General features: G+C 41.1%; 1 protein-coding gene across 1 annotated transcript; it reads left to right on the top strand.

The window, feature by feature from the left end:
• Positions 1-1023: 1023 nt before the first annotated feature.
• Positions 1024-14248, top strand: rimkla (ribosomal modification protein rimK-like family member A). Its single transcript, XM_053504356.1, has 5 exons — positions 1024-1844; positions 7986-8216; positions 10851-10937; positions 11225-11428; positions 12233-14248. Exons 1-5 carry the CDS (start codon positions 1682-1684, stop codon positions 12727-12729), a joined length of 1182 nt encoding a protein of 393 aa, XP_053360331.1. The 5' UTR covers positions 1024-1681; the 3' UTR covers positions 12730-14248.
• The last annotated feature ends 799 nt before the right edge of the window (positions 14249-15047 follow it).

The raw sequence follows: 15047 nt of genomic DNA, 5'->3' as shown, positions 1-15047 counted from the left end.
CACCATCTACTTCACATAAACGGCAGACAAAGCGGATTGGTTGAAAGAACTAGCACGAGAGTTTGATTGATGTATTCTGTCGGGGAGGGGCGGAGCTAGTGACCCGTAGCGCAACTGAAGCTCAGGAAATGTGCACACAATGTGAATCCAAACTGCAGTTAGTCTGTGCGCGCGTGTGTGCGCTCTAAAGCTATTCTTCCACAGAAGACCCACAAGTAATGCGTTGCTAATAAATGATGCGATAGATCTTATCCATGCTGTTTTAATTAATTTGAATTCACTGTTTTGCTTTAATCGACTAACAAGCCTAAATAAATCTGTTTGTCTCCTTATTGTTACTGTGGTAACTTAACCTTTAAAAAAGAGTCAGCTCCTTCCGGCTAGCCATTGGCCAAATGTGACATCATGCTCAAAAGCCCCGCCCTTATCAACCCCCGCAACGCGCGCAAACACTGCACGCGGACATGCGGCGTAAATAAAGCATGGCTCAGTTTCTTTAAGGACCAGGTGCTTCTGCATTCATCAATTTCCCGCCATCTTTAACAACAGCACAAACACAGATCTTTTATCCAGAGTTTTTTGTTTTGTAATTCCAATAATTTAAACAGCATACTCACTGCACATTATAAAGAAGCTGTACGAATAATAATAATAATAATAATAATAATAAACGTTCAAATCATTCACGATCACACAAACCGATTTCACCACTTAAAACTTTTTTAATTAGCCTCCGCCTTTCAGTAAGAGCGAGACAGAAACTGCACCATCGGTACCCACCAAACCCGCCTGTGCCCGGTCTGAACCGGTTCGGAAGAGGGGGAAGAGCGCGCGCTCCCAGTACGCCCCCTCCTATCACGCGCCAAAACACAGAAGCGCGCGACCCGACCCTGATTTTCACATCCTCATTGGCTTTCAGAAACGCTCGAGCCTCCGCAGAGGGCATGCGCTAATTGGTCGACAGTCTCCTCCTGCTGACGACGACAATGTTATGATTGGTTAACAGCCAAGAGAGCGCTCGATTCTGATTGGTTGCGGGTTTTTTCTTTACAAACGCGAGGAAGAGAGTTGTAAACGAAGCGCGTGCTTAAACAAAATTGCAGGGGTGGAAGTAAAGCGTGCATCTTTTCCATCCTCTTCAGCACCGCGGCCTGGGTCAAACGCCTGGATCCACTGCTCGTCGCTACCACCTTTCCGGGAGACCAGTGAGCTGATGATCCGCCTTCTCTCCATCACTGCGTCTGTTCTCCACCATTTTGTCGAAGTTTTCAGCCATACCGTTAGCGCGTGAGTGTAGAGTATATATAGAGAGAGAGCCCCGGCTCTGGAGGCTTTTGTTTTTGCTCAGTGATAGAGCAGGTCAACGGCGCCCTCTTTTTTCTATCAAGCTCGATAGCCGCAGAGGAGGGCGCAGGCTTTCTCCGTTTCTAATCTCAGATTTTCAAATTGGATGTATTATATTGCCTATCCTGCGTGATTCTGGACCGGGTGAGACGGGAGAAACTAGCAGTCGGTGGGAAATAAAAGGAGCTAACCCTAGTTAGCCTTCTCCATTGTTTTGAGTCCCGTCACCACCCGAGCCCGAATCCCGCGCGCGCTCCTAAATCCATCACCAGATAAGCTTTTTATTAGTGTTTTTTTTTATTGTTTTATTAATTCCGATTTAATATAGAAAAAAAAGATGTGTTCCCGTGTGTGGTTCGTAACCGACCGGCGTATTAGCCAGGAATATCCGCAGATTCAGATCCTGCGGGCTCTGAAGGAGCGATGCGCCGAGGACGACGTTGAATTCCGCTATCTCTTAATGGATGAGATCGTTATAACTATCACGGACGGACAGCTGGGTAAATATAACACACAAACACACACACATTTTTAATTAAAATTTTTTAGTTAACGTTTAAAATATTTTTTATGTCTTTTTGTCATGATAACTAGCTGAGAAATGTGTTGAATTGGTGGGGGGGGGGTCTTTTGGGTGAGGGGGCTGTTATGAGATTGGGGGTGGTGGGGGGTTTAGCTTCATGCTAATCTGTGTGACACTGACCGCCTAACCCAGTTTTTTTCCAGTTTTTTTGTTAGATGATGGGAGTTTCTCAGGACTGGGGGTCTCGCACGTCTGTCTGTGTGTGTGTGTGTGTGTGTGTACATACACACCCACACACACACGTAAATAATTTTTATTATTTTTTATTTATTTAACACACACACACACACTGTATACATGACTATATTTTCACCCACTCGAGGAACAATGCTGTTATCTAGCAGGAAGACGACACACACACACACACACACACACACACAGACAGACAGACAGACAGAAGGCTCATGATAGTGAAATTATGTGAACCAGTTTTGAAGGAGAAAAAGGCGAGACATAACCGCCGGTTAAAGCAGGACGAGTCAGTCTGTCTGTCTGTCTCTTAGTGCCGTGTCGCACCGCAGCGTCAACCGGTGGTTACTAATGAACATTGCGCTGTAGATTTTGAGGTGTGTCCACACAGCGGTCTATAGGATGTTCAATAGGCATCAATGGTTGGTGGTGTTTAACTCCCCAAAAAACATGCATTCAAACAATACTTCTGCACACTATTGTGTAAAATAAAAACAAGATGGCCGACTAGTCTAGTGACAGACTGGTGCATTTAGATTCCATTCAGAGCTTTTTCCTTTACTGTCATGTTAAGTACGGCTAGATTAGAGCTAGACGAGTTTGTCCCAGACTGCATAATGCTATTACGTCGAAGTGGTACACCACTGTGGATATTAATATTCAGTTCTTTTGTAAATGATGCCCGCGATCACCCCTGTGCATGAAGAGTTATTTTCTTTTATCCAGGTGCGGAAAATGCGTGTATGCTAAGTGCCAGCTGTCGTCCTCGAGACGTTTTTAGTGTCGATTTGAGAGGCGGTCAATCATCCTTGTTTGATGCTCGTCCTTCAGTGTCGGCATGGTGTCTCCTGGCTCTTGCATGTTACCATCTGGAGGATTGGCAAATTGTTCCGTCTGCAGTTTGGAGGGGGGTGGTGGAGGGTAGCTTGAAGAGGGTAGTTCGAATTTTTCATCTGATGGTTTAGACATTTGATATTAATACGGTGCCATACATTTTTTTTTTAAACCCATGTGAGGTTGTTTGGTCGTTTTTGTGTTGTCTTCTGGAAATTACACTGTACTTTTAAGTAGTCATAACATTTTAGGAAAACTGTACAATGACCTTCAAAAATCCTTCAAACATTTTCAGAGGGTTATGATATTACACAGAGTCCCTGAAGTTTCACGGTGTAATTTTTTTTTTCTATAGGATTTCAGCACTTTCCCTGATCGTATTTTTGGACTGTTTCCTTTACCCGTCTTCAGTTTTTGTAAGTCTTATCTAAAAATTATTTATTTGAGGATGATTCCCAGGTTCACACCTGTTCAGAGAATGTGGCATAACAACTAGAGGAGGTGTGTGCTTGGCCAGGTTTGTGTCGCGGACGTTGGCAGGTTTAATCTTCTAGACTGTATCCTGGAGAGATCAGATTAGGACCTTGGACAGCTGGTCAGGTCTGGGATTTACACTTGCGTCATCAGGACAAGACACCTATTGACTGGGACATTTGACTTGACCAAGGCCTTATATATAGATAGATAGATGAATGTATGGATAGATCAGGGGCAACACAATATAAAGAAAATATACATCATTTTTTTAAGATTAAAAAAAGGTGCATAAAAATTTAGGTGCGTCCTAGGCATGCTATAATGAAAGATTAGGACATATTATAAATGATGGTGAATTTCTTACATCAGGGAAGACAGACGCTGCAGCCCTGCCCTGTCCACATGGCACAGCTAGCACTTGTACCGAATCGCAGCTGTAGTCTTCTTTTGTAGGCGTACAGCTTGGCGAAGAGTTGAATACAGGGAATGTGCTGCGAAGCCAAACGAAACAAGCTTCATGTATTTGAGACGTGTGACAGTGGGAATGTCCCATCCTGCAGTGTTTGTGACAGAGGGAGAGAGTGGCGCATCGCAATTGGGCTGCAATATGGCACTGGCCATTCCTCCAGCAGATGAGAAATGTAACACAATGGCTTTGCTGTTACTGCTTGCTTTGGTACATCAACAAAAAGTAGTGTGGTCACACACGTACATAGTGCAACTGCTAACGGCTGCACACAAAGGAGGATAATGAACTGTTTACTTCATAAAATAAAGGCAAATTCATTTTGCATTTTAATCCCCTAACAGCAGTCTAATAAAAAATGCTGTAGAAAAAAAACCCTTAGTTTTAACACCTTCTAGTTAAATTGCCCTTTTTGATTACCTTTTAGAATATGTACTTTCCATTTAGGAGCTACTTTTATTTACATATTGTTGAGTCTGTATTGAGCATTCTGTTTAAATACAGAGCACAAATGTGTGTGGATCATTTCCAAAGGTAAATCATGCCGTGAAAAGGCATGATGGCCATAGGCATGTAGTGCACTGTGTAGGCACTAAAAAGCAACTGTTATACACCCTGTCACCAAAAGGGGACTTTGCTTCCTGCTTGAAACTATTTATACACCTTGTAAGAGTCTAGGTTTGAGCCTTTATTCCCACCGAAATTGTATTTTATTGTAGTAGTTGTTGTTGTTGTTATTATTATTATTAGTATGTTTCATTAATGATTTTTTTTTATGTGAATGATAAGACACAATATGGAATGGCACCTAGCTTTAGCACTAACTTGAAACAATTGCTACCCTTATCTAGCACCTTAGTAGTTTTTACATTTAGTAAGATTTATTATTTCCTTCCTACATATCAGTGCTGATAACTAGAAACAAATTTGAAGTATAACAGTTTGTAGTTAATTATAAAATTACCTAATTTAATCATTCAGATACCAGGATTTATCAGTGTACGTATTATACGTTTCTATTGTTCAGTTGCATTATTTTTTTTTTAAAGGAATGTCATTAAGTTGTAGCACACAAACAAGACAGATTCATCTACATAAATGCGACTCGGGTTATGCATGCATGTGTGTATACTATGTACTTTCACATTATTTAGGTTTGTTTGCAATGGTAGACACAGTAATACTTTATTTAATTTAAATTTACAAACACAAAAAACATGAGTCCTGTAAGTGCAGGTGCTTGATATTGCCCAGGCATGACCTCTGTATGTGATTTCTTCTTTTTTTTTTTTTTTTTTTCGTGCATACGTGGCCCATGGAGTGTTTTTCCTGGCGGGGAAATACTCTTCAGGGCTGTACATAGTTTAGGCTTGAATGCATTTCCCCCCCCTTTTGTGTTTGTGTACATGGGTGTAGTGTGCACTACTGAAATGCAAATGAAATGATCAGAATGTTTGAACAAAACTTGCCTAAAGACATTTACAGCCTGGACTTTACTCCTAAACTCTGGATCAATGGTGCAGAGAAGAAGCGTCGGGGGAATGGGTGAGGGAGAGAAGAGGATCTGGAGAGAGAGAAAAGAAAAAAGAAGGCGGGAAGGAAAGGAGAAAGAGAGTTGGGGGGGGGGGGGGGGGGTTGTGGCCACAGATGACTTTACCATATGAATGTCTCTGATTCCTTCTGAACCCCAGATAACTTGTTTAACCCAGCTTGCATAGCTGAGCAGTCACATCTCCATACGTATGCACGCACGCACGCACGCTCTGCATGTATTCTTTGAAAATTTTCTGTTCTGTTGAAAGGTTCTGTTGCATCAGGAACAGCAGCTTCAGTGATTTTTTTTAACCACTTCCATTCTTATGGGAGGAATGATCTAAAACCTGGATCGTGCTTTGCGACTTGGATTATAAGCGCACATTTGCATTAATTGCGAGCAAACCATTTTATTATCTCCGTATTGAAAGAGGTGCTTGTATTAAGCTGTAGCTGTATCTGCTGTAGCCATGACACTCTGCTTCTTCTAAAATGGCGAAGTAGAAAGGAGGTGGTTATACTGATGCGCTCTCTCTCTCTATCTCTCTCTCTCTCCCCATCTCCCTCCTTTTTTTCTTTTTTTTCTTCAGATCAGACTGCTGCTGTGTCTGTGCTGGTTTTTCAGCCAGCATACCAACTCGCCATAACTACAGAACATAGCTAACAATAGCCGACACCGTTCGTGTCCCTCAATAGGCTTATTGTACTGATAAAGATCTGTTTGTGTATGGGCCTGGTTTGTAATGTCAGAATCATAGCAACTCAATAAAATCCTCCAACAGAATCAATAACAATATAAAGTCACTGTTTCATCACCTTACCAAATTATCGCAACGCCCTAGTTTTTGTTCCAGTCCTGAATTTAAGATCTATTACGTTCATAACACACATTTGATCTTATTACTTAGGGGGGAAAAGTACAATAGTGAGCGTGTAATTAAAGCAAACAGCTAGTGAATATTAGGTGTTGAATAAAACTGAGACGGTAATTAAAGAATTGAGAACAGGAGGATATAGGTTAGTGGGTCAGAAAAGAGATAAACGGTGAAGCTAAAGGCCTGGTGTTGTGTAACTGATCTTGTGATAGAAAGGACTTCAGGAGGTTAGCTTGATTGAGATGTTGTCTCTGTTTCTACTAGCCTCAGGTTTTATTTATTTATTTTGGGTGTGTGTCCAGGCAGACTTAGTGTCAAAGCGAGGTATTAGTCCAAATTGGCTTCCTTTAGCCAATAGATATTGACCGATTCGTTTGGCCGTAGATTTTGTTTCTGAGAATGGCTTCCAGGTAAATACAGCCATTCATGTTATATCCTGGCGTGTTTAAAATATTGATCAATATAAGATTGTCAATCTCTTTAAACTTGGATTGAAAAGTTCTAAAATAATGATACGGTGAGTGTGACGACATAATCCAGATCTTAAAATATACTGATACAGTATGTACCACTTTTCCTACAGTGATGTAGAAAACATCTGAAAACTAAACAGCAGAAAAATGTATTAAAAATGTCCTTGAATCGAAGAAAACATGGGACTGGTGTTAATTTTACTTTGTGGCAACTTTACGTAGCTGAAATTTAACCTGAGAAGTTGGGAACCTCAAGCCTCTGAGGCAAATGAAGGAGGGTTGAGACTGTGTGGTTTTTTTGGTCAGATGGGGGGAAATGGAGGCTTATTATTAGCAATCATGTCAAGCTTGTGCATCGCAAATTACCTATTGTTCTTATTGTCTAGTAAAAGATAATACGGCAAACCAGTAAATGTTTCTGCCTAATAGTGTTTTGTTTTTAGCAACCAAAAAAAATTATAGTGTACAATATACTGTAGCGAGTTCTGGCACAGATTAGACTGGTATCGGCACCAAAACGGCTAGTTCTTACTACCGTATTAAACTGTCACTCTAAACCCATTTATTATCTAGCCAATGTTTTGTCTTCAATTGTCGTATTCATTTGAGCCCTTTTTTCCATTACAGCAGCTGAGTGTAAAGCATGTTTCACACAAAACAGAAAAATAAAATAAAAATTATGGAGTCTTATAGCATTGTACACAAATATTTGCTGCTGTTTTTTTTTTTTTTTTTTTTTGTGTGTGTGTGTGTGTGTGTGTGTGTTTTGAGACCGAGAGAAAGAGAGACTACACAACTCCTCTGTGGTCGTTTATGTGACATTTATGTGTTTAAAAAAAACACAGACATAGGAATGTGTTCTACCAGCGTCTCTAATCTCTTTTGCATTGATGACAAAGACTTAAGATTTACAAAGTCTTCGGCTTCAAGGAAGTCAACGTCTTTAATAAATGAGTCTTGGTACATAAACGTTTTCAATTAACAAGTCTTTACACAGAGCGTTGCATAAATGGCCAGACAGAGGAATGGTGTTCCTCTACCAGCATCCCTAATTTCCAATGAAGCACTAGCATTGTTCATCATAAAGACGAAGAAAAAAAGAAAAGAGTTGCAGAGACGAAAGCTAAAAACGAAGACGATTCAAGTTGAGTTACAAGTGCCTCAAATGTGTGTTGTGTTTAGTGTGTGACTTGATCTACCTTCTGTTTAAGGTCTGCGAGTGGGGCAGGAGGTGGTGACGTCGTACCCGCAGGTGGCTGTGGTTCGTGTTCCTACTCCGTGGGTGCAGTCGGACAGTGACATCACCGTTCTGAGGCATCTGGAGAAGATGGGTTGCCGCCTGGTTAACCGGCCCCAGGCCATCCTTAACTGTGTCAACAAATTCTGGACCTTCCAGGAGCTGGCAGGTCATGGAGTCCCCCTGCCTAATACTTACTCCTATGGTCAGTGTCAACACACAACACACACACACTCTCTCATTCTCTTTCGTTCTCTCTCCCTTTTTTCTTTCTTTCCTACAGTTTAAGTCATTTACATTTATTTATTCTGCAGGTGCTTTTATTCAGCACCTTAAATTTAAGACAGGACACAGTCTCTGTAGCTGAGAGCTTAGAGATTTACGCAAGGGCTCAAATTGTGACTGTCTGGAATTAAAATTCTGATCTTCTGATCACGGTCCGCTTCACATTCTCACATGTCCACATTCTTCCACTGTCAGAATGTCTTTGTTTTGCATTCACAGCTTACAGCTTTGTACCTTTTTTAAAGCATTATGTCCAAGCCTCTGATCCTCCCCTACTTGTATATGAGGTCCACCGATGCTCTGCTCTCGCAACCAGTCTAGCATGTTTGCTCGCATTTCAGTGATTCCCTCCTCTCTTTTTGATTAAGGGTGGAGAGAGAACTGAAAAAAATAAAAGAAGCAAAGATTTCTGCTAATTCAGCACAAGGCAGTTTAGGCGAAAGTAAAAATAAAGCATGTTCTTAAACAGCAAGTAAGATAGAAATGAAACTTTGAGCTTTGCTTGGATGTCAACTTTGAACATTTTCGAGTCCATGTCTGTTGTTTTATTAGTACTTAATTCTAATTTAGATAAAGCTATAATGCATGTATATGTGCATGTAGCTATAAATACAGGGGTAGGGCCAGGGGTAGCTCAGTGGTTAAGGCATTGGACTACGGTTCGGAAGATCCCAGGTTCAAACCCCACAACCACCAAGTTGCCACTGTTGAGCCCTTGAGCAAGGCCCTTAACCCTCAACTGCTCAGATGTATAATAAGATTAAAAAAAAAGTGTAAGTTGCTCTGGATAAGAGCGTCTGCCAAATGCCTAAATGTAAATGTACTTTAACATTGATGTTTTAAGGTAACATTTTTGTTGTTGTTGCTTGTTTATGCATACACAGCATGGAAACGCACACAAGCATGTCGAGCTGTACTGGCAATCTTGAGTAACATGAATACATCCACCCATGCGCAGACACACACGAGGGCTTTATGTAACAGTAAAGGAGGGAAAGAAAGGAGAAATCATGACCATCTAAATGGAAATGAAAACACAGAGGGAGATGTTTATTTCTCTGACGTTTGGTGTTCGCTTCCCCTCCTGTGTTTCACAGCATCTCTCTCTCTCTCTCTCTCTCTCTCTCTCTCTCTCCTGTCCTTTCTCTATTATGGTAGATGTAGAGGTTGGGGGTGTGTGCTGCAGTAGCAGTAGCAGCTTAAAACAGGGATCAATCACTGCACCAAAGCAGGAGGAAGGGCTACACACTGCATTGCGAGCAGAAGCCTATGCTGCATAATGCCACTAACCGCCTATGCAGCGTCTTCTCCGTATGCGTGTTTCCTTGCAATAACTGAAACCCTCTCTGCTCAGATGAGCAGACAGAGGAACAGTTATAATTAGATTTCTCCCAGCTCCTCTCTCTCTCTCTCTTTTTCTCTTTCCCTCCTCCTACCCATGGCTCTCACAAATCACTCGCTTTTTTTCCTGCGTCTTTTTTTCCACTCCGCAGTCCAGTGCACATCTGTCTCCAACGCCTTCGTAACAGTGCCACATCACACACCGCTTCAGCAGCCAAGACCTCAGCCCTCGGACCGAATGGTATTAATTAGTTTAAAGCACGAGTGCTCCAGACTGTTAGGATATAAAGATGCAGTGATTTGTCATTCGATTCAACAGCACTGTGGATCATCACCAGCTGTGTTTAGATACTAGGGTTTTTTTTTTTAGGTCCGTACAAATGTGCAAATGAATTCATTCATCTGAATGAATTCATGCTCTGAATGAATATTATGTACTGTAAATCTGTCCTCTCTGAGATTTTTATACCACATTTAGGGGTTTAGTGATAATGTTACCATAATGATCATGTTGTTTATGTAACCTAAGTTTTCAGTTGCATCATTTATTTGTATCATAATTTTTTTTTCTGATCTTACATAACTCGTGTCCTTCTTGAACAGATGTTTTGTTTCAAAATGTTATCTGGATGCCCATTCCACTACTCATCTAACCATGTGAATCTGGTTGTAAAATTAACATTTTAACAATAACAATAAAAATAACAGATTTTTAATGCCACCTAATCGTCCTGAGTGCTTTTATAAAGTCTTAGTACTTGAGCAAAAATCTTCACCATTTATTTATTTTTACTTTTTTTTTTCTTCATAAAAACACTTTGCAAAGAATTATTTTAAGTACGAATGGCTATTTTGTACAAATTTGCCCTCAGTGGCAGTGCCTTCCAAAAATTGTTTTTAACTAACAAAAGTTTTTAACAGATTCTTAAAGAATAACTAGGAGTTTTATAAATAGGCCTGATGATGAAGTAAATAAAGACAAGAATAAACAACTGACACTAGCAAAATATACCTGGAGTTGTTCTGACACTTCTGGTGGTTTTGAACATGTTCCCAGCACTTAGATGATTTGTCAGGATGTCTGTGTTTTTATTACGTTAACATTCTCTCCCTTTCCAGTACAGGCCAGTAATCACACACAAAAACTATGGTGGAAATAAGAGTCAGGTTCTTGCAGCGTTAGTAATGTGCGTGTATGTATTTGTTTCTTCAGGTGGCCATGACAACTTTCGTAAAATGATTGATGAGGCAGAGCCTCTCGGCTACCCGGTTGTGGTGAAAAATGCTCGTGGACACCGAGGTGAGCGTCGAACCTGCTCTGCCATTTTTTTGTTTGTGTCTCAGTGAAGGCTTAGATAGCCAAAATTCTCCTCATGGGCGTGGCCACGCGTCTGGGAGTATGACCTCTGGCAGGGTTTATTGGTGGCCTGAGGGTGTGAATACTTCACTGAGTAGCATTCCGTTTTGTGTAAAAAAAAAAAAAAAAAAAAAATCCCATTAAACCACATAACTTTAGACGTTATAAGAACCCACATGTGCTATAAGGTTTACTGGGTTGATTTAACCATTGTTTGTTCATCTATACAGGTAAGGCTGTCTTTTTGGCCCGGGATAAGCACCACCTGTCTGACTTGTGCCACCTCATTCGGCACGAGGCTCCGTACATTTTCCAGGAATATGTGAAGGAGAGCCATGGGCGAGACGTGCGTGTGGTGCTCGTGGGTGGCAGAGTGATCGGCTCTATGCTGCGCTGCTCAACAGACGGACGGATGCAGAGCAACTGCTCCCTAGGTGCGTTTGCTATACATGTGCTATACGTCTTTTTTGATTTCTAATGCAGCAGGCCGGTTTAGTTTAAACTAGTCTCAACCTGGATGATTATCTTTGTTTGGCCCCCTACAGTGCAAATACAGGTTTGATCATTGATTTGTAAAAAAATTTTTTAAAAAAATGCCTTCAATTCAGTTCAATTTTATTTATATAGCGCTTTTAAGAATGGTTATTGTCTCAAAGCAGCTTCACAAAAATAAAATTTATGGATGTGTGTATGTGTGAGAAAAATGTGTCTAGACAATAATGAGATTGTCTTTGATAAGCAAGCTAAGGGTGAGGGCAACAGTGGCAAGGAAAAACTCACTGAGATGGCAATAGGATGAAACCTTGAGAGGAACCAGACTCAACAGGGAACCCATCCTCATTTCTAGTGATTCAAAAACACCACAAATCAAAACTACACTGTCTACAAATCAAGTCTACACTGCCTCAAGGCTTAAACGAGTGCCTCTCACTCTGGGTATATTTCCGCACCATTATATGTTCTGGGATTGGCTCCAGATGCAATATTCTGATCAGGATGAATAAACAATATTCTTGACAAAATAATCCATATATAAAATTTTGTTATACAATGTAGAGCCTATCAAGCAAGATGCACATTAGAAAATTTTCCTATACACATAAAGTTCCCAGAATCCTTAAATCATGGCTAAGTTTTAGTTTTTGTTACAAGTCGTGATAATTAAATTTTTTCACTGTATAACTGATGTATAAAATGCTTTGTGAGTGTACCCATTAAGTTCAGCTCTCCTTCTCCAGGTGGTGTGGGTGTGATGTGCCCTCTGAGCGAGCAGGGCAAGCAGCTGGCTGTGCAGGTGTCCAACATCCTAGGCATGGATGTGTGTGGTATCGACCTGCTGCAGCTAAATGATGGTTCGTTCGTGGTTTGTGAGGCCAACGCCAATGTAGGTTTTATTGCATTTGACCAGGCGTGTGGGATGGACGTGGCGGGTATCGTGGCAGACTACGCCCTGTCGCTGCTGCCCAGTCGTCTGAGCCGCAAGATGTCCCTGCTCTCCGTGGTGTCTAGCGCCAGTGAGACCAGCAGCGAGCCTGAAGTCTGTATCCCCCCAGAGGCATGCCCACCTGTCACGCCCTGTGCCATCCCCGATGCTGTCAGCACCATGAGCACCAGCTCCACCTCCAGCGAGAGTGAGACAGAGATTGTTGAGATTACCCATGCCCAGAGTGTGCCAGACCCTGCGTACAACATCAACTCTCTCCTTGCAAAGGAGATCAAACTATTGACTGAGTGAGCTAAATAGAAACCAGCATCAACATGTACAAACACACTCATATATATATATATAAATATACACACACACACACACCAGACATGCATACACGTACAGTACAAGTATACATGCAAGTAAGCATTCAGTGGTCAAATACACACACACACACACACACACACACAAAAACACGCTCTTGTGTTTTTGGACTAACCCCGCCCCCCTTGTAAACCGTGATTCTGATCTCTGATCTGAGGCTGCTCCCCTGATAGAGACTGCAAAAGTGCAGTGTACACTCTGGCAAAGCCTTAGTGCATGCATTCAAGCAGTGAGTGAGTGTCGCTGTATTTCAGGTTGCATTGTACTGGAGGGTGGTTTTAGATTGGAAAAGACACACACACACACACACACACACACACACACACACCTCAAAGTATAGTCCAGAGAGCCCAACACTATTGCAAGGCTTATCAAGTATGCAGCGCAGTGTGATGCATGGATTTAACATGAAGAAAGATATCCCAAATCCATTTTTTTTTGTCTATGTGCGCACCAGTCAGGTGTGTTGACCCCCTTCCCAAACACACACACAAATATTCACACATCAGCAGCATCATCACATGTGGAGGACTGGAACAGCTGTATATATTCTCTTCCCATTAATGTGGACTGGTACAAGGTTGTACAGGGCAAGAGTGCTTTCAATATGTTTTTAGCTTCTGCACTTGTCTGCATTTAATAACATTTTTTTACACAAGCATGTGTCAGTCTGGGTAATTAAGATTCTAGTCTCGATTACCGACCTGGAACAAGTCTTGGGCCTTTTTTTTTTTTTTTTCTTCTTCCTCTTTTAACTGTTTGGCTTAGAAACTAAATAGATATAGGAGCAGGTGCTGAATCAGCACTTAGATACACCATTTTGGCAGTTTGTTTAATTTTGAACTTCTTTTATAGGCATCAGGATGACAGACGTACAGTATTGTCTCCTCACCGTATGCACAAGGCAAAGTAGGTTATAGAAGATAGTACCCAAATTGAAAATGTTTAACTTCCCTTTTCAGGAAAAAAACATCTTGTTCCACGATCCTCCCCAAGTCATTTGGCACTTAACGAGCTTTGGATAATGAGGCGGCCATTTTAGAGTACCTACTGCTCCCCGTGTTGTGCAGGTGTTTTGGAAGCACTCTTCCAAACTGAACGTCAGGGAGCAGCTGCATTGAGTGAGGGATAAAGATAAGACAAGCTTTCGTTTTAAGTGTACTGTACCACAAATTCTCAGTCATCTTGTCAACACCTGTACAGACGTGCATGTGCAGTATGAACCACACTCAATGTTTACTTCACCCCTTCTGACTTTTAGCATCTGAGCATTGAGCTACATGGAACAAGTATTATGTATGACGAATGCTTATTAGGCTTATGCATACTGCATCCCATGACGATATGACTTTTTTTTTTTTTTTTTTTTTTTGTTAACACTAAAATCTTCAAATCTGTTTGAAATTCTTTGTATGACAACAATAAAATGAACTATCAACTCAAATGGGTTTAACCCAGTGGTGTATGGACTGGTGCTGTTCAGAAGATAAAGGATGTTCATGGTATTTATTTTTGGTAAAGCTGGAAGTGTTCTTATATTGTCTGCATATTTGGAAGCGCTCTTCTGAATTTGGTTCACATTCGGAGGCAGTTTACTCCAATCTCTTTTTACAATATGGAAAAAAAATGTCTGAACCCGGATCATGGTTTACATTTACATGTCAGGATACAGACCGTCATTTACATGTACAAACACACACACACACACCACTCAAAATTCCTAATGAATTTAAAATAGTTCAAGCTTGAAGTAGAATTTAGCTGTAGTAAACATTGAGGTTGATTAAACTCAGGGAAGCAGCCTGGATCAATTTCCTCCCCTGACCCATCATCCTAAACAGATCTGCTTATAGTGTGCATCAATCTACAACTAAACAAATGCTTGTAACATTAATCATGCTTTTTCCCTTTTTTTTGTTGCTTGTTTTGTATTGTTGTTTTTTTTTAAAAGATAAAAACTGCTTTGTGTGCCCTAATCTCTGACTAGTTGTAAGCTTTAGCAGAGCTTTAACAAAGACAGCTGAAACATGCAAAAACACACACACACACACACACACACACACACACATACACACACACACCACCGCACCTTGCCATCCTCCATGTTGTGATTTGCTGTACCATGTGTGATGTGTTCCATCATCCATCAGAGGACTGAATTGTAACCAAGCAACCGAACATACTCAATCCTTCCGTCTGCCATGGAAGCCAATGTCATGAGCAACCGAAGGCAATCCTTTAGC

The sequence above is a fragment of the Clarias gariepinus genome, chromosome 9, assembly GCF_024256425.1.
Source record: "Clarias gariepinus isolate MV-2021 ecotype Netherlands chromosome 9, CGAR_prim_01v2, whole genome shotgun sequence".
NCBI classification, from domain to species: domain Eukaryota; kingdom Metazoa; phylum Chordata; class Actinopteri; order Siluriformes; family Clariidae; genus Clarias; species Clarias gariepinus.
The sequence above is the reverse complement of the archived record's forward strand: the minus strand, read 5'-3'. Positions and strand labels throughout refer to the sequence as shown.